This window comes from Marmota monax, unplaced genomic scaffold (genome assembly GCF_021218885.2).
Source record: "Marmota monax isolate L192 unplaced genomic scaffold, Marmota_monax_Labrador192_F-V1.1 WCK01_AAM20220418_F8-fsc00015, whole genome shotgun sequence".
Taxonomy (NCBI): domain Eukaryota; kingdom Metazoa; phylum Chordata; class Mammalia; order Rodentia; family Sciuridae; genus Marmota; species Marmota monax.
In genome coordinates, this window is record NW_026692194.1 from 26,568,399 (window position 1) to 26,588,777 (window position 20,379).

The 20,379-nt window shown below is 36.1% G+C and overlaps 1 protein-coding gene across 9 annotated transcripts in view; it reads left to right on the forward strand.

Annotated features, from left to right (window-relative positions):
* The window catches only part of Map4k3 (mitogen-activated protein kinase kinase kinase kinase 3), a 198,846-nt gene that overhangs the window by 89,760 nt on the left and 88,707 nt on the right, over positions 1-20,379 (forward strand). For all 9 annotated transcript variants that reach the window (XR_009225235.1, XM_058573642.1, XM_058573647.1 and 6 more), the window contains exon 3: positions 14,912-15,002. Coding sequence is in view for 8 of the 9 variants with exons in the window: in XM_058573642.1 (XP_058429625.1) it covers positions 14,912-15,002 (91 nt within the window). In the remaining variant the exon portion in view is untranslated. The remainder of the gene's footprint in view (positions 1-14,911; positions 15,003-20,379) is intronic.

Consider the following 20,379-nt stretch of genomic DNA (forward strand, 5'->3'; position numbering starts at 1 on the left):
TATCTCCAAATACTCTAGATGCTGTCTGAATAAGCCTATCTACAAATTCAGCGTAAGGTTCATTAGCTCCTTGTATTACCTTAGATAATTGTCCTTGTAAATCTCCATGCCCCTGTAAAGTTTTCCATGCCTTAATTGCATCTACAGCAATTTGTGCGTATACGCCAGGATCATATTCAATTTGTTGCCGTTGACCCTCATAAGGTCCTTTTCCTAATAACATATCTAGATTTCTTTGAGGGTAACCGGCTGCTGCATTTCGCCTAGCTGTCTCCATGCAAAATTCCTGATTGGCAACCTTCCATAACAAATATTGTCCTCCATTTAGCACAGATCGACACATGTTAGCCCAATCTGCTGGCGTCATGTCTAAGTTGGTAATGGATTCGACCATGCTCACAGTGAAGGGTGCTTGTGGCCCGTAGGTTGTTACAGCCTCCTTTAATTGCTTCACTGTTTTGAAATCTAAAGCACGGTGAATTCGTTGCCCTCCTGCCTGCTCAAGTACAGGGCATGCTAATCTTTGGGGTCCTGCCTCAGGATTCCGTCCATCAACTACGGGAGTTGAGGGCCGCTCAGCTGTAGATGGAGCTGTTGGTTGAATTACGCCCTCTGGTGATAGAACGGGGTTAGTAGCAGCCTCCTGTTGTAATTCCCCGCCTGATGGTTGTTTTTCCTCTAAGCTTTCTTTCTTCAAATCTTCCTCTGTCTGACTAGCTTGAGAGACCTTCTCTTTCGCTTGACCTAACATGTTTTCTACCATAGTCTGGACCTCTAACAATTTACTTAACAGTCTTTCGGTTTGTTTTTTACTAGTTTCTAATCTACTATAAAGGTAACGCAACCCAATAAGATAGCATAAAACAAAACCGAAACAGAATGAAACAAAAACCGAACAAAGAATAGTTGTATCAATTTTCTCTTTCTCAGGGCCGAACAACTTCAAACCTTGAGCCAACCATTTTTCCCAGTTTGCCTGAGAAAATTCTAGGGATAGGCAGCTTGAAACAAAAACAAGATAAATCAAAACGAGAACACATTGTTTTTTGAAATGGTCACCCATTTTGTTGCCTTCCCTCAGGGGCGAGCAATTTTACTCACCTCCAAGCTTCAGGTGTTCCCCGTACGGGCCACCAGTTGCCGCAGTCTGGCTGGGCACAAAATCACGAGCCACTCAAGCAGGAACAAACTTTATTATTTTTTGAAACTGCCGCCAATGTCCGGCACGCACCCGGGAAGATTTTTTCCACCCACGCGGCTTCCTCTCGGACCCGCAGAGAGAGCTCCTCCCCTGGAACTCCCTCCTATTGTACTTCCCCAACCAATGGGAACTCTCCAGGAGTCCCGTAGCCGGCCTAGGTGAACAGCAGGAGTCCAATATCCATATGAATGCAAATCTTAACATAATCATATCGTCTCAATGGCTAGCTAGCGTCACCTTTCGACCAAAAATGCCATGCATCATATACTTGGCTCTTAGCACTATGGTAATCAAGACATTGTGGTACTGGCACAAGGATAGCTATATTAGTGGAATGGACTTGAGAGTCTGGAACTTACCCTGACCTTTTTGGTGAATTGATTTTTGAGAACAGTGCCAAGATAAGTCAAGAGAAAATACAGTGCCAAGACAAGTTAATAAGTGGTGGGAGGTGGACAACTGGATATCCACATGAAAAAAAATGCAGGTGGATGTCTGCTTCACAGCATATATGGAAATTAATTCAAATCAGATCATACATCTCCATGTTAGAACTGTAAAACTGCTATAAGAAAATGTAAGAATGTCTTTGAGATCTTGGGTTAAGGCAGTGCTTCTAAAGGTATGACAAAAAATCAGATAAATTGAATTACATCAAAATTAAGATTTTTTGTCAAGAAGAATGATAACCATCAATAAAGTTTAAAGAGAGTGCACAGAATTAAAGAAAATATAAGTTATGTTGATAAGAGACTAAATACAGAATATATAAAGAATTCTTTGAACTCAAAAGAGAGAAGTAACCCATTCTCACTGGGCAAAGGCTTAACACAGGTGGCCAACATAAACATGAAAAGTTGCTCAACATCATTAGTTATTAAGAAAATGCATTCAAAGCCAGAGATGCCCTTCATACTAATTTGGATATTTATAATAAAGATAGACAATAATAAGGGTTGGTAAGATTGTAATTAGAGCCCTTACATGTTGCCGGTGGTAATATAAAATGGTTCGCCCACTTTGGAAAGTCGTTTGGCAGAATTGTTAAACATTGAGTTACCATATGACTCAGCGTTTTTACTGTTAGATATATTCTCAAGGGAAATGAAAGCATATGTATATATAAGAACTTGTATACAAATGTTCATAGTAGCATTGTTTATTATAGCCCAAAGTGAAAACAATATATAAAAACTATTGAGTGTAAAAATGAAACATGGTGGATCCACATTTACTATTATTCAGTAAAAATAAATATGTATATAATATGGATCAAATATTATGCTAAAAGAAAGAAGCTGATCACAAATGATGTGATTCTGTTTAAATGAAATGTCCAGAACAGGCATATTTGTGGATATAGAAAGTAGATTAGTGATTACCTAGGGCTGGGGAAGGCGTGGTGGGAATGACGAGTGACTGCTGATGAGACTGTGAAATGTCTTAGTCGTGGTGATGGTTGTTCATGGCTGTGAATATATTAAAAATTATTGGATTATAATTGTAAGTTAAGTGAATTATTTCTCTCGAAAGTTGTTAAAATAATGCTTGTTGTGGTATTAATACTTAAAACAAATTTTTAGACTACTAAATATGTCCTCAATGGGTATAGGTAGTTAATACTGCTAGTAGGACTACTAGGACTAGTTCTTTCTTAGCAGAAAGAAAGGAAGCAGCATTTTCCCTCTGGTAAGTAGGAAAGATTTGATGAAAATGCAAGAGTAGAAAAGGAATTAAAAATGATGTTTGCTGGACACAGTGGCACATATCTCTAATCCCAGCTTCTCAGGAGACTAATAATATAGGAGGATCACAAGTTTGAGGCCAGCCTGGAAAACTTAAACCAGATCTTGTTTCAAAAAATAAAAGGGGTTGGGAATGTAGCTCAGTGGTAGAGCACCCTTGAGTTCAATCCCCAGTAACCCCCTTTTCCCCAAAAAAAGGAGGAAAAGAAAAAGATGATGTTCAAAAAGTGGTGCATGATAAAATACCAGGTAGAGAGGAGCACTGTAGGAGTTGAGAGCCAGGCTGTAGGAGTTGAGAGCCAGGTGAGGGTGAAGAAGAACAGTAGTGAACACTGCTATCTCTCCCATGCCTGAGGGAGCCTGAATCCCATAAGTAGCAACCTGGTGGAAGTGGGAGGAAGAGAGACCAGGCAGAGGCCCAGGGTGGATTTCTGAGAGACAGGACTGGTGCTGGGCAACTGGCCATGGAACAGTATTTCTTTAGAGTATGTATATTCAGTACTTGTAAAGTTGTAAAGTTTTGGTTTCCCTTTTTTTTTTATTATTATTATTTACTTTACTTTGCTAGCATCATTCACTGTAAGTTGTGACCACTTCTCATTTTGCATAATTTCCCAGCTTTGATTAAAAAAAATTGTAAAGAGCTATTCCTAATAATAAAGACATGTTTTAGCCTTTAAAAAATTGAAAAATAGCTGTTGTTGAGAATCTGGTGGTGCTGCAGATTTCACTAGACTGTCATTTCTTGAGGACAAACTTTATATCCTTTATCTTTATAATATAGATTCCCACTGCCTGCCACATTGTCTGGCACCTGGTAGGCACTCAGTAAATACTTACTGGATAAATCAAACTAATGAGGAAAATCTGGCAACTAATAAGGTAGAGATGAATTTGTTTTCGCCATGTATTGCTACTGAATAACTAACATTTATTCAAACTTAATTTGTGCCAGGCACTGTTTTAAGTGCTTTGCATATGTTGACTTGTTTAATCCTTGTATCATTATCCCTGTTTTTTATAGTTAAGGAAACTAAAGTACTGAAAGTTTTAGTACTTTGCCCTAATTGAGTGGAGAGCTGGAATTTGAACCCTGACAGTCTAACTCTAGAGCCGCTTTCACCACTCCCAAATTTTGGCTGTGGTGTGGGAGTTCTTTGTATCAGATTGAGCCAGACGTGTGTGTGTGTGTGTGTGTGTGTGTGTATCACTTCAACTAGTGATTGTTATGTATGTTAAATGTGTAAATGAACTTCACTGGGGTAAAATAAACATGATTCTTCAAAATCAGTATATTTGCCCAAATTAGATATCTTAGCAGAAATTGATGCAGAATAAGCCAAATTTTAAGCCAGCAAACAAACTCTTAAAGGAATACAATGCAGTCAGTATAATTAGTAAGCTATTCTTCATACCCTGATATAAAATGGAACAGGACTCTTAGGTCACAGAAATCTCAAGTTGACAGTAAAATCCTCCTGGTTATATATCACAGCAAACAAACACAGTTGAAACCCACACTCCACAGGAAGCTTCTTCTTGGAAGTTTCTTCCAAGAATGGTGTAGCTATAGAGTGTTGTAACAAACTGTGTCTTTGAATATATAGCTTGCTTACTTAGTGAGAAACTTTGTTGTTTAAAATCACAGACTGTAGAGATTTAGCAGTATAAAATTATATCAGCAAAAATGAAACATCCCCCTCTTCCTGGAAAATATCACTCACTTTGACATAAAGAGATTGTGTTGAATTCAGTCTTCCCTTTTTTGGTGAGATGACTGTAGGTTCCTCTGGTGTGCAGTTTTACTCATTGCAGTGGGACAATAAACCATATTTTGTGAGATTACAAGTTTGTTGCTATAGTCTTAAATCGGATTGGGCTAGAACATTGTCAGCTGTTGGCCCATTTTGAACAAAAATTAAAAAATAAAGTAAGATGAATAGTGTGTGTCAGAGCTGGCTAGTAGAGTAGAACTCATGTACTTTTAGGCTTTCAACAACTGTCGTTTTGTTATAGGTCTCTTAAATCTTTCTCTTTTTTTTTTGTCTTTTTATTTTAGTGATTTCAAGTTAGAATTTTAAAGTTACTTACAATTACTCATTCGTGGTATTGTTTGCAATACCAGTTGCTAAAATAGAATATAAATGCAGACAGGTAAGTGATTAATTTTTAGATAGCAACTTTTTAGGAGAAACTCTTCTAAGTGCAGAAATTCATTCCTTTTCCAACACAATGAAAAATACTGAGATTGATAAACAAGGAAATTCAGTGGGAAAATAGGATAGTATATATATTTTTTTGTATGTTCATGAGAGAAGTACATATTAAATTGTAGAGCAAAATTTAAAAAGCAAAACAAGGTACCAGTAAGACCTCAGTCCACTATTTTTTCACAAATCTCAAGTTGCATTTTATGAACCTTCTTTCCTGTCAACATTGATGTTGGTTTTCCTGTCCATAAGGTAGAAGAGGCACTTTCTCCCTCTTTATCTTGCATCAGAATGGCAAGTCATTAGGGAATGTCCTTATGTGGCACCTTTTCCTATTTCCCTTGAGTGTTGAACAGGTCGCTCAATACCCTGTGTTTATTGCCATCACGGACAGAGTGGCTATTACATCATTTATTCTACAAAGGTTTATAGTTAAGGAAACTAAAGTACTGAAAGTTTTAGTACTTTGCCCTAATTGAGTAGAGAGCTGGAATTTGAACCTTGGCAGTCTAACTCTAGAGCCTCTTTTGCCACTCCCAAAGTTTGTTTGATTTTAAACAACAAAGTTTCTCACTAAGCAAGTTATGATTACCTTCCTTGTTTTGGGGTCTTCAATCAGACCTGCATGGGTAAACTGGCTCTCAAAAGAAGAGCTGGACCATGGTAAGAAACAGAGATCTCACAGGTTAAGTCAGTAATCTCAGGTTAAGCCATTCTGCCCTCACAACCTGGATATAATTTGTTTGCATTTGAGAGTGTTTTCTCAAATATTTCTTTAAAATAAGAAGGTGGTAGAATCACCAGCATAGTGGCACATGAACAGGAGACTGAGGCAGGAGGATTGCAAGTTCTAAACCAGCCTGTCTCAAAAAAACAAACAGTTTGGGACCGTGACTAAGCAATAGAGTACTTGCCCAGCATGTTCAGGGACCTGTGTTCAGTTCTCATAAACACTCACACCCACACAAAAGAAGAGGGAAAAAACTCATTCTTTTTATGCATAAATATATACATACACACATATAAATAGATATTCAAAATATTTGTGGCATAAAATTTCATGGGGACAGCAATTAGAAAACAGGATTGAAAAACAAGCATTAAAGTATGACTTTTGGAGCTGGTATCACAGTTTCATTATTTTTTCCAAATATTAAACCTAATCATCTGGCACAAACTACTTTGGTATAAAATCATTATAATTTATTTTTTTTATTTGTTTTGAAGTATGTATAGAAGTCGGTAGAATTACTTCCCTTAAAATCTACACCATGCCTTAGTGTTCTTTTATTCTGTCCTTACCTGTAGCATGTACCTGTAATCCCAGCGGCTGGAGGATGGCAAGTTCAAGACCAGCCTGAGAAGCTTAGTGAGGCCCCAAGCAATTTAGACCCATTCTCAACATTTTTTAAAAATCACAAATTTAAAAAGGGCTGGGGATGTAGCTCAGTGATAGGGTGCCCCTGCCTTTGTATTTCTTTGTATATATCCCCCAAACTAAAACTAAAAAGTGAGAGTTAGTTATTTGGTTTTAGGAAGAAAATTGTTATTATAACTACTTAAGCTAGTTTCTCATCTTTTTAAAATAAGCCACTGGAATTTTATTTTATTTACATATTTTAAAGGTGGTAATTGGATTTCATTTAGTGTATTTCCTGTATTCTCTGGTAGTTTGAGGTAGCTTCTTTTTAGAGAATCACAGCTGGATGTGTGGCACATGCCTGTATTCCCAAGGATCTGGGAGGCCAAGGCAGAAGGATTACAAATTCAAGGCCAGCCTCATCAACTTATCGAGGCTCTAAGCAACTTAGTGCCTCCGTATAAAAAACAAAAAGGGCTGGGGCTGGGGCTAGTGTTTAGGTGTCCCTGGATTCAATCCTCAGTACCCCCCCCCCCCCCAAAAAAAGAGAGAGAATCAAAGTTCTGGGATGTTAGCCATGTCATGTATTACTGAAATGCTGGTAATTTCATTTATTGCTTCTACAGCATGAAGTGGAGTTCAAAAATTATGTTGAATGGTACCTTTGGTAATCAACTTCTTGTTGCTATGACCAAAAATACCTGACAAGAAGGACTTAGAGGAAGAAAAGTTTATTTTGGGCTCATGATTTCAGTCTGTGGTCAGCTGACTTCATAGCTCTGGACCTGAGGTGAGACAGAAAATCATGGCGAGAGGGCATGGCAAAGGAGAGCTGCTGTTTATGGCAGCTGGAAAGGAGAGAGAAGACATTCCTCAAGTGATGCTCCAATGACCTACTTCCTCCAGCCACACCCCAGCTGCCTCTCAGTTACTATCCAGTAATCCATTCAGATTATTAATTCATCGGATGGGTTGATCCAGTGATGAGATTACAGCTTTTAAGGTCTATTTGTTTCACTTTTGAACATTCCTGCATTAACATGTGAGCATTTAGGGGGATACCTTATAACCATACCATAACGGTGCCACTTAACAAATGGAAAATTAAAGCTGGTTGTAACATACCTTTATGAAGAGTATGGATATTTGGGCTGGCAGTGTAGCTCAGCAGCAGAGCACTTGCTAGCACATGTAAGGCACTGGGTTCAATCCTCAGCACCACATAAAAATAAATAAATAAAATAAAGGTATTATGTCCATCTACAACTGGAAAAAAAAAAGAAGAAGAATATAGGTATTTGTTCCCACTTCTTTATGTTTAAAATAATATAGAAGTTTGAAGATTTGTGAATGAAATACCCACAACATATGCATAAGAAACCTTATTTGTTTTCCATAGTCCAAATCAAAACTTTTCTCTTTGGCCATAGGATTGTGTTTGTTTGTTTGTTTTTGTTTTTGTTGTTGTTGTTTTGTGGTGCTAGGGGTTGAACCCTGGGCTTTGTGCATGCAAAGCAAGCATTCATAGGGCATTTTTTTAAAAAAAAATATCATGGTAAAAATATACAACTTGAGACCTACCATCTTAATAAATTGAAGTACAGTGTTGTTAACTGTAAGATGGATGTTGTAAACCTCTAGATCATTTTCATGTTTCATTACTGAAATTTGTATTCATTTAACACTAACTCCATGTTTCCTCTTCTACTCTGTGTCTGCATTGACCATTCTACTTTCTTCTTCTGTTAGTTTGACTACTTTACATACCTCATATAAGTGGAATCACGCAATATTTGTCCTTGTAGGACTGGTTCCTTTCATTGAGCGTATTATTCTCCACGTCCATTCATGTTGCAGCTTATGATAAGACCTCTTTTTTAAGAAAGAATAATATTCCATTGTGTGCATATGTGGAGATATATATATATATATATATATATATATATATATATAGAGAGAGAGAGAGAGAGAGAGAGAGAGAGAGAGATAATTGTGTGTGTGTGTATCACATATTCTTTAGCCATGTATCCACCGTTGGACATTTGGGTTGTTTCTGCCTCTCAGCTATTATGAATAATGCTGCAATGAACAAGAGGGCACAGTCTTTCTTTGAGATTTTGATTACAGTTCTTTTGGGCATCTGCTAAGGAGTGGGATTGCTGGATCATATGGTGCTATTATTATTTTTTCATCATCATCATCATCATGGTACTGGGGATTGAACCCAGGTATGCTTTACCACTGAGCCACTTCCTCAACCCCTTTTATTTTTTATTTTGAGACAGGGTCTTTCTAAGTTGCTAAGGCTGACCCTGAGCTTATGATTCTCCTGTCTCAACCTCCCAAATCACTGGGATTACAGCAGTAGGAATTACAGGTGTGCTCGCTCAGCTTTTTTAAATTTTGGAGGAACTTCTATACTGTTTTCCATAGCAACTGCATGATTTTACATTCCTAGCAGTAGTGCACAGGAGTTCCAATTTATCAGCATCTTCACCAACACTTATTGCTTTCTGTTTTTTGTTTGTTTCATAGTAGCCATCCTAACAGGTTGGAGCTGAGTCTTCACCATGGTTTTTGTTTGCCTTTTTGTTTATTCTCTGGTGTCTTAGACATACTAACAAGCACTCTACCACTGAGCTACAACTCTAGCCTTCTCACTATAATCTCATTTATTTATTTATTTATTTTTGTCGTAGATGGATATAAGACCTTTATTTTATTTATTCATTTTTATTTGGTGCTGAGGATTAAACCCAGTGCCCCACATGTGCTAGACAAATGCTCTACCACTTTGCTACAGTCCCAGCCCTCTCATTATAATTTTGATTTGCATTTCTCTGATGATTAGTGATGCTGGCATCTTTCACATACACATTGGCCATTCGAATGTTTTTGGAGAGACAAATTCTTTTTTCAGTAAGAAAATAATCCCCAGCATTATTAATGTAAAATTGACAAATGTACATTGTATATATTTATGGGTATTACAACATAATGTTTTGATATGTATATGTTGTGAAATGATTAAACCAAACTAATATATTCCTCATCCTTTGTTCATTTTTAATTGTTAAGGTTGTTGTCTTCTGTTGAGTTGTAGGAAATCCTCATGTATTTTGGATATTAAACTCTTATCAGATATAGTGTTTGTAGATATTTTCTTCCATTTGTTTGTTACCTTTCCAATTGGCTGATGATTCCTTTTTCTATGCAAAGATTTGAGTTTAATGCAGTCACAATTGTTCTGTTTTTGCTTTTGTTGCCTGTATTTTTGACAAGACCAATGTTGTGCATTATTTTGCCTTTATTTTCTGAAGGAGTTTTATAGTTTCAGGTCTTGCACTTAAGTTTTTAAAACATTATGAGTTGATTTTTATATATGTAAGAGAAGTGTCCAATTTTATTCCATTACATGTTGATATTCAATTTTCCCAGCACCATTTGTTGAAGAGAATGTTCTTACTTTGTGTGTAATCTTGGCACCATATAAAAGAGCCTTAACAGAATATGTGTGGGTTTATTTCTAGGCTATTCTATTGCATTGATCATGTGTTTGTCTTTACGCCAGTACCATAATTGTTTTGGTTACTGTAGCTTTGTAAAATGTTTTAAAATCAGGAAGTATGAGATCTCTAGCTTTGTTCTTTTTCAAGATTATTTTGGCTATTTGGGATCCTTTGTGTTTCCATGTGAATTTTAGGATTGCCTTTTCTACTTCTGCAAAAAACGTTTTTGAGATTTTGATTGGGATTGCATTGATTCCATAGATTACTTTGGGTTAGATGGACATCTTGACTACATCGTCTTTCAGTCCATGAACATAGGATGTCTCATTCCTTTCAGTAATGTTTTGTAGTTTTCACCTACAAGTCTTTTGCCTCCAAGGTTAAGTTTATAACTAAATATTTTATTTCTTTTGATGCTCTTGTAACTGGGATTGTTGTAATTTCCCTTTCAGATTGCTTATTGGATATAAATGCAACTGATTGTATGTGTTGACTTTTTTTTATCCTGCAGCTAGTTTGCTGAATTCATTTGTTCTAGAAATTTCTTTGTAAACTATTTAAGAGTTTTAAACATGTAATTTCATGTCATCTGTGAACAGAGGCAAATATACATTTTCCTTCCCAACTTAGATATCTTTTGTTTCATTCTCTTTTCTCTGGCCATAGGACGTTTAATACTCAACTAGCAAAAATCAGAGAAATGAAAATTCTGGATAGATCAACTCTGATATCTATTTTTATGTAATATTTTGAAGTAAAATCTATTATAAAACTGTTTTCTTCATGTTAATTTTCCAGATGAATATGATAGAATTTTTTTTATGTTCAAGATTCAACTTGTATTTTGGTTGTAGTAACTCAAATATCCATGAGATATTTGCCTCCTTTTACCAAAGTCCTTTTACTCAAAAATAAAATGTTTTCCTTTTTTTCTTTTCCAGGGTTTTTGTCTTTTAAAATACTTGTGTAGGGCTCTTACATTTTAAATCTTATTCTTATGTATATAATTTAATTGGATGCATTCTAAAGTGTTAAAAGATTTTTTTTAATAGTTTTTTTTTCAGGTATGTGTTTGTCTCCCAAGGTACAATAATATGTATTATAAATTGTGAGCATCTTGTGTTCCTACTATTTGTCCCACCTTATTTTTACTTTTGTGGGCTTCATTTGGTTAATATTTCTGGGATAACTCAGTAATGCATTCATATCAAATGTCCCTATTGAAAGACATACAGTAAATCAGTAAACATAATATGTTTGATGTGATAAGAAAAAGAAAGCAGAGGAAGGGGGGCGTGGAGTTGTGAATGTGGGTAATTGCTATTATGTGCTATTTATTATACACACATATATATAACATATTATTTTGTGTTATGTAATTGCCATTGTAGGTTGAGAAACATACACATATACAGAGAAAGTAATTTGCCCAAGATCATACATCCAGTAAGTTGTAAAACCAAGTTGGATTTTTTTTTTCCTGTTAGTAACTCAGGGACCCAGGCTGATTGCATTTCCTTGAGTACTCACAATATTATATAACCTGATGATGGGGAAAAGTATTGAAAAAGGGACACATGACTTTTGTTCGAATTCTCTTGGCAAGAACTAGTCTTTTGGGCACAGGAGCATGCTCACTGACTGGGAAGTGTCTGACTAGATGACTGCCTCCTACCAATAATTTGCACACTATGGAGAGGGGTACACCGATCATTTGTGAATGGCTATCCAGCTCTGCCACGATAATAATAGGTTTGTTTGTTTGTTTGTTTTTGCAGTACTGGGAATTGAACTTGGCCTCACACATGCTAGGCAAGTGGTCTACCCTAAGCTATATCTCCAGTTCTTGCCACAGTAATAATGATGTTGTATAATAACATTAATTTCTTATGACTGCTATAGCATGTTACCACAAACTTGGTAACTTGAAACAACACATTTATTTTCTTAAAGTTCTTGAGTTCAGATCAAGGTGTCAGCAGGGCTGTATTCCCTAACCTCTTTCAATTTCTAGAGCTGCATTCCTTAATTGGCCCTTCAAAGCCTATAGTGTAGCAAATCCTGTCAGTTGTCACCTGGGTTGTTTAGGATAATCTACCTATCTAGGATCCTCAGTTTATTAATACCTGCGAATTCCCTTTGCCACGAAAGATAACATTCACAGGTTTTAGGCATTAAGACTTTTGGGAATCATTATTCAGCCTCCTTCTCTTAACTGTAAGTAGTTAACATTTATTGACACTTATTATGTATGATGAATGCTCTAAGAACATTACATGTATTAGTTTATATTTTTCTGCCTTAGTTATTAGTTCATTCATTATGTCATCTACTTGTAGTCTTGCATGTGTTTCCCATTTCATTAAGGGAGGGGGAACATCTTTTGGAAGATGAATTATTTAAAGTCTAAAAATTTTATCAAAAAACTCTATACTCTTAGAATTGGAAAGTTTTTAGAGATTATCTAGTTTAATCTTTGCTCTTGTGTCCCAATTAAGCATGATAGGATTTTTTTCCCCTTAAGTTTGTTCATTTTCAACTTTGGAATATGTCTCTCATGAGCTTTAAAGAAAGTTCTTTAAATCAACATTAATGTATTAAATTCTTTCTTTTTTTTTCTACCAAAGTTTATATTTTGCACTTACCTTTAAAATTGAATGTGTGAACTTTTCTCCTATAAAAATATTGAATTAATTTAGCCATTTTCATAAAGAAAGAAATTATTCACTTTGGATCAACAACATTTCATGGGAGAAGTTGTACTTGAAGCCTTAAAGCCTCTCATAAGTTGAAGTAGAAATCAAAAGGAGTAATAAATAGTCTATTAATTGTATAAAGCATGCTGATAATTAGATAAAATTAAACCAAAAGCTGATATTCCCCTTTTAGAGCCCTCACAGAAGTGTAATGTAGATCCATTCAGTCAACAGTTCTTTCTGTTTTGTATCAGGTGCTCAGGATACAAAGACAATTCAGGCACAGTCCTGTCTTAGAGGGCTTTGTCTTCTAGTGAGGACGTAGACAAGCAGACATGGATGGAGCATAGTAAGGGCTGTGATATGTACAAAGATCACAGTACAAATTGTGATGCTTGTAGGTAAAGAGAAACCCCTGCTCATGGTGGCTTAAATGATACAGGGAGTTTTGGGTCATGTATGGGTGTATCGGAGAATTACAAGCGTAGGTGAGGCCTACTGTAGCGGCTCAGTTGTATCATTAGATGCCCTCCTTTTCCTGTCTCTCCTCAGTGCTTTCCAAAGATCAGTCCTTCTGGGTTGGTGCCTTTGAGGTTACGTGATGATGAATAAAGTCTCTGAGGCTTACCCCAGAAAAAGTTCCCAACCTCTAGCCATCAGAAGTCCTGGGATCACTGAGTAGATCAACCTTGATTGTGGATTGCCCTTCCATTAGATTGCAGAAAAGTATAATTTCAGGGTGGGTAAAAAGCAAAAGTTTAGAACTTCCAGGTGATTGGTGTTAGTCCCTTATAACTTTATAACTTTTAACTTGGATTTCTTGTTTATATGATGAAAATCAGGAATTCTTAAGGTGGGAAACTAACTCATAAGAGGATCCTAGCTCTGAGTTTTTGAGAATGTAAAAATTTCCCCCTCTTCTTTGGAGTTCTTTTCTTTTTAATTTTGTGCTCACATCACTACAGAAATTAAGAACTTGACATCCATCTGTTCTCTATTACTTCTTCCCTTGTAACTGGGACAGTGAGGTGGATTTTGATATCAGGCTCAAATGATTTGTGGTTTGTTTAGTTCTTGTTTCGGTTACATTTACAATGGTTAATGCCAAGGCCAGAAATTGCAGGGTTTACCCATCAACAACTTACTTATGATTTGAGCAGTAAATACTAAAGCACTCTTAATTTTTTTTTTAAACTTTGTCGCTAATACACATTTTATCCAGCTAGTCATAGAATATAGTACTTGAAAACTGAATTAGTAATCCAGGCCACTTTGTTTTAAGTGTAAACACTTCCATTTGTTCTCTTTCTGTAGTCTCTGGTTTACCACATTTGCATTCCCTGCAGTTCTGTTGCTCTCCATGACAAGTGTTTATTCAGGAGTCACAGCATGTGACACTGCTGTGGGATTGCCAGATCACATATTGAAGAATCTGGGCAGGGAGGGAATAGGAGAGATCATTTGTTAATCTCCTGACCAAGCTCAGATATAGTGCCATTTTTATGTGGTGGAAACAAGTACTGAATACAAGACAGGCCTGTGGGGGTGGGGGTCCATCCAGTAACCTGTTGCTGCTGCTGTGTAGGCAGCTGGGCTCTGCAGAGAGCCTGTGGAAATACATCTACATGCTTAGTGTATAAGGGGTCCTGCTTATAAAAAAGGAATTACTTCCTTATTTTGCAAGTGTTAGCTGTTATCTAGTAATAAAGGAAAATGTGATAAATGACAACTGATGATTATGTCCTAGGCATAATAGTAATAAGTATAAGTCAATGCTTATATAGAAATTACTCTACTTATTCTAAGCATTTTATATGTATTAATTTATTTAACATTGACAACAGCCCTGGGAGATAGGTCATTGTTATTTTACTGAGTAGAAAATTGACATGGAGAAGTCAAGTAATTTGCCCAAGCTCACACAGCATAGGAAGGAACAGAACTAGAATTTGAATCTAGAAAGTCTGGGACTGGAGATCATACTTTTAATCACTGTGGTATACTTTCTCTTAAGTCAGGACTGAAATTGTCATTAAAAGTAATACCATTAACTTATGAGTTGTGTTTATTTATAGCTCATTATTTATGTTAAATGCATAATTATCTTCATATTATGTTTTGAAATAAATGAATAGTTCGAAGCTTCTCTTGCCTACTAAATATTCAACATGTTTTTTTTTTTTATTCCAGGAGAAGATTTTGCAGTTGTGCAGCAAGAAATTATTATGATGAAAGACTGTAAACACCCAAATATTGTTGCTTATTTTGGAAGCTATCTCAGGTACATTGTTTGTTTCCCTTTTGAAAAGTAATAATGATTCCATCCCCTAATTAATTTAACAAAATAAACTTAGCTCTACTACCATGATTTGTAGTTTCCTTTATGCTTTGAAAATAGAATATTTTCACATGAATGGAATTTTAATTTATGACCTATTAATTCTAAAACCAGTATTACAGTCATGTGAGTTGGAACTTCTAGATTTGAGTTCAGTGAGGAAGTTGACAGGCAAAAACTGACTTTTATGCTTAGTCTATGAATCTGTCTGTTGCCCCTTTCTTCTAGATGTAGGAGGATTCAGTCAGGAGCATCTCTTCCTATTTTTATCAGTACCTTAATTTTTGTGTTTTTTGTGTTTCTGGCCTCAAGAATATTATTTTATTCCTTTCCTTCATTTTGTCCAAAGAACTAGGGACTAGAATTATTTCACTAACTACTGTGTGGGCACGCACACGTGCATGGCACTGGAGATTGAACCCAGGGGCACTATACCACTAAACTTTGTCCACCCAGCGGTTTTTGTTCAGTTTTGAGACAGAGCCCAGGCTGGCCTTGAATTTGTGATTCTCCTTCCTCATCCTCCTGAGTAGCTGTCAACAACTTATTTTTTTAGGTCCTGATGTGAACTTACCTGACTATGAATTTGCCATTATATTGCTTTGGCAGGACTAAGCCAGGTTCCCATGCAATACTCTGTAAGGGATCCCTCAGAGTTAAATCATGTTTTAACTTTGATATGCAGCTGTGAGTCTTAACATTGTGATCTAGTCATTTTTAAGTTCCCTCCAAAAGGAAGATTGGCAGTATTTCATATGTATTAACAAAAACGAAAAACGTTTCAGTGCTTCAGCTTTGATGGAGTGTATTATAGTTGTAACTTACTGCAAGCTCACATTCTCATAGGACCAGGTGCAAAACACTCTTCCTTTTGTTCTGAGCACAGCAGGTTGGAAAGACTGGGGAATTCTGCCCTAACAAACAGTTCAGTCCTTGGTTCTAACCACTCTTAAATTAAGTGTGTGTGTGTGTGTGTGTCGCACACTCGCGCATCCACACAAGCGTGAATAGCAACGGGGGAGGGGAGTGTCTCTTATTGGAAACTTTAGGAAATTCAGTAGCCCTTTTCATGTAGAGATGAGTCAATAACTGTTATGCATTTTGGATGAGTTCTTTAATAAGCCAATTTAGTACTACTTTAATGTTGAGTGATTCGGACAATATCCTAACAGTTTATATGTTAGGGAGCAGAAGAACCAGCATCAGCTCAAACAAACAGTCTCTTTAAAATCATTTAACTTCATTATGCAAATAAGTAATTCCTGTCAACATAGTTAAAATTACCACTTCAAAACACTTGTTTTATTGCCATTGGTCCTAACAGAATGACCTACCTAGACTTAATTGGGGGAAGCATTATAAACTGTTTATTCCCAGGGGTAAGCTGGTCTTTTGAAGAGAATTTTTATGTTTCCCCAAGGATGTTGATCTGCGAATTTCTCAAACATGATTTGAATCTTCCAGTACTATGAGACAGCTAAAACCTTACCTATTATTTCAGGATAGTCTCATGCATTTACATGGTACCCTTGGTGTAATGAAATGAGCACAGTCTTCTTGTCAGGAAGACAATAAGGTATATGATAGTTAAGAGCTTTAGTTAAGATCTTGGGGTCAGGACTCATCACTTTAAAAAAATTTTTTTTAATTTGTTCTACTTAGTTATATATGACATTAAAATGCATTTTGACACAATATACACAAGCAGAGCACAACTTCTCATTCCTCTGGCTGTACATGGTGCAGAGTCACACCCGTACTGTAATCATACATGAATACAAGGTAATAATGGCTATTTCATTCTACAGTCCATTCCATCCCTTCATCACTTATTAATGGTGTGACATGTAGCAAGTTATTTAATGACTCTGTGCCAGCGATTTCCTCATTTATAAAATGGAGATGATATTATCTACATGATGGAATAGCTGAAAGAAGTCAGTGAATAAGTACATAAGTGGAGTGCCACAAAAGCTTAGAATGTAACTGATGCTGCGTGGTGTTCATGTTATTGTCTTAAAGTATAAAAATAGGAAAATCACCCAGAAACCAAAGTAAAACAGACAAAGTTAAGATTATATTTTCAATAGAACCATGTTCTTTTTGAGCTGTAGAGTCTAAGATCAGGAAGTGCTGGTTTAAATAGATGATTTTATTCTCTAATTGGCATTGCTGACTTAAAAAAAATGATGGGAAAGCAAAACATAGTATAATACAGAATAGCAGTTAATCTTCCCTTTTTCTAACTCTTCTGTACAGAGTCTTCCCCTATTCTCTAACTAAAGTCCAGACTCAGCCAAATTTGGAGTAATGATTAAACTTGTAAGATGTTGGAGCTGAGAGATCTTGTCACACAGCCCATGCTTTTCATAGATGAAAAAATAGAGTGCTAAATAACGACTTCTTGAGGCAATCTTACTATTCATTGTTGGCACTGAGACTTAGGCCTGGTTCTGCAAATGTCTTTTTGGTAACTAATATTGCTTAGCCCAGGAAGGCCAGATTTAGTCTCAGAGGAAACCTGATTTCTTGGATTCTTTCTCATTGCCAGTGATTTTACAAAGAGCAAGGAGCTATTTTAAGGGGTCTTGGTACAGACCACTTTAAAACAAATACTCTTCATTACCACTTCTGTGTTGTTCTGTTACAGCTTATTATAACAAATTTGGACAGAAAATCAAGAGAAGTGGTCAAATATGATTTGACCACTGATAAACTTGCCCCTCTGGGAGCCAGACTTACCCATGAATTTTCTGAAGAGATAATCAGCTTATAATTAAGTTCTAGAGGCCCATTTTATAACAGAGTAGCTATGTTTACTTCTTGAAGAGATTCTGAAACTGAACTCCTGTAGAATAGAGTGCCTGGCATTCTTCTCAATAAGACCTTGCCTGCTCTGCTCTTCAATGTCATTATCATAGTGTACAATAAGAGCTGGATGTGTTGACACGATAGTTCCACCTATAATCCCAGGTATTCAGGAGGCTGAGACAGGAGGATCACAAATTCAAAGCCAGTCTGGACAACACAGTTAGATTCTATCTCCAAAGAAACAAAAAGTAAACTAGATAGAGGTTTTCCCTGGAGATTTAAAATTTAAAATAAGTAGTCACATATATTTGATGTATATTGTCTTTGAATATTTGTACATTTCTAAAACAAATCATTACAGAGCTAGTCTTTATTCTCATTAGAGCTTAATTATTGCTTTTAAGGTAAAGATGATTTTAATTTTAGGTTCCTTCTCAGTGTTTCTTAGCCAGCTATATCTTTTAAGAATAGGCTAAAAAAAAATTGAGACATTCCTAAGTTTGAACTCTTCAAACTCAAGTTAAAAAACAACAAATGGTCCTTAAAAATCAGGTCCGTACAGTACGGTTTTATATAGATCAGACATGCTAGTCCTTTGAAATGAAGAGTACTAGTTTAAATGTGCAGTTTATCTCAGAATAATATTTGCAAACCACCATTTGTATTATATTACCATTATATTATATTGCCATTGTATTATCATTACACCACCATTTACAAAGTGTTTCATATTGCTTAGTCTATAGAGTGCTGTATTGGTTTCTGAAATTGTAAAGATAGGTAAAACCTAGTCCTTCCAAACCTAATAAGCAGTTTGTAATCTAGGAGAAGTAGACACAAGCAACTAATGTGTTAGTTGCAATAATAATTTTGATGTAAAGCACAGAAAGTGCTAAGGGTGTCTGATTTGTCGATGCAGAGGAGTCAGAAAGCTGTGTGAATAAAATACTTCCCAAATGTTTGTCAAAAAAATTTAAAAAAAAAAAAAAAGATTGGTAAGCATTCATGTTTGTAGAAAACCACAAATTTTGCAAAGAAAATGCATGCATGAAAAAAAATTATGAAATATTCAGGAGACATCTTGTATTCTCATAGTAGAGCCTGTGGGTATAGGTGCAGTAATAGGTAAGGCTAGGGAGATGAGGTGAAAAGGATCCTTTTAAGCCTTAATAAAGACCTAGAAGATTTGAGCAAACTTATTCAAAGATTTTAACAGGAAGTTTATGTATTCTATGGAAGATGGACTTGGACTTGGGGTAAGGGATCGAGATAGGAGTTTAGTCAAATTTATTACAGTACCTTTGTTATAGTAATCCAAGAAAGAGATGGTGTTCTAGAGTTATATAAAACCAGAAGGTTTGGGTGGTGTTTTTTTTTTTTTTTAGCACTTTTTTTTTTTTTTGGACACGATAGCATTATTTATTTATTTATTTTTAAGTGGTGCTGAGGATCGAACCCAGTGCCTCACACATGCCAGGCAAGTGCTCTACCACTGAGCCACAACCATAGCCCGGTTTGGGTGGTTTTGTTTATTTGTTTTGTTCCTAGAACCAGAGACAGGACTGGGAAGGGAAATAGCAGAATCTTAACTGGAATGTGTTTATAATTGCCTTTTGAATGTTTGAAATATAAAAATGAAGTTTACAGTTAAGTCATTATTTGTACTCAGCTACATTTTTTGTTTGTTTTTAATTAATTTCGGGAGTACTGGGGATTGAACCCAGCCCTTTTTATTTTTAGATTTTGAGATAGGATCTCACTAAGTTGCTGAGGCTGGCCTCAAACTTGTAATCCTCCTGCCTTGGCCTTCTGAGTCACTGAGATTACAGATATGTGCCAACACACCTGTCCAGTTGGGTTATTTCTTTGCCTACAACTGCAATGCTAAGGGCTGTTACAACTACATGATGGCCATTGGCTGAGCACAAAAAGCAATAAATAGGTCAACATGTAATATCTTAATACCTAATGTGAATGAGTTTCAACAACTCCACTGTAAGAAAATCCAGACAGACTCAGCAATTTAACTAATTTTAAGGGTTTTATCTTGTTTTTCAGCTGCGAGTTAATCTGGAAATGTTTCATTGTACTTCTTTCACATTTCAGTTGTAATACTTACTGGCTTTTGGCCTTGTATCTGTGGTCGTCAGCCATTTCAATACTTGTTAGCATCAATACCAGGAGTATGCAGGAAACAAAATTCTGGCAAGTCACTGAGGTTCCAGATGTGCACCACTGTGCCTGGCTCAGTTACCTTTTTTGAAGGAAATTTTTAATTTTGAAATATTTTAGATTTACAGAAAAGTTGCAGAAATAGTACAGTTCTCTGTGTATATCCACCATTCACCTTTCCTTAATATTAACGTCTACAACTAAGGTCCATTTGTCAAAACCAAGAAAGTAACATCAGCACAATGCTACTAGCTAAACTGAGATACTATATATGGATTTCATCAGTTTTCTGCTACTATCTGTTCTTTCAGGTTTTGAGAGAATTGGGACTTTAGAA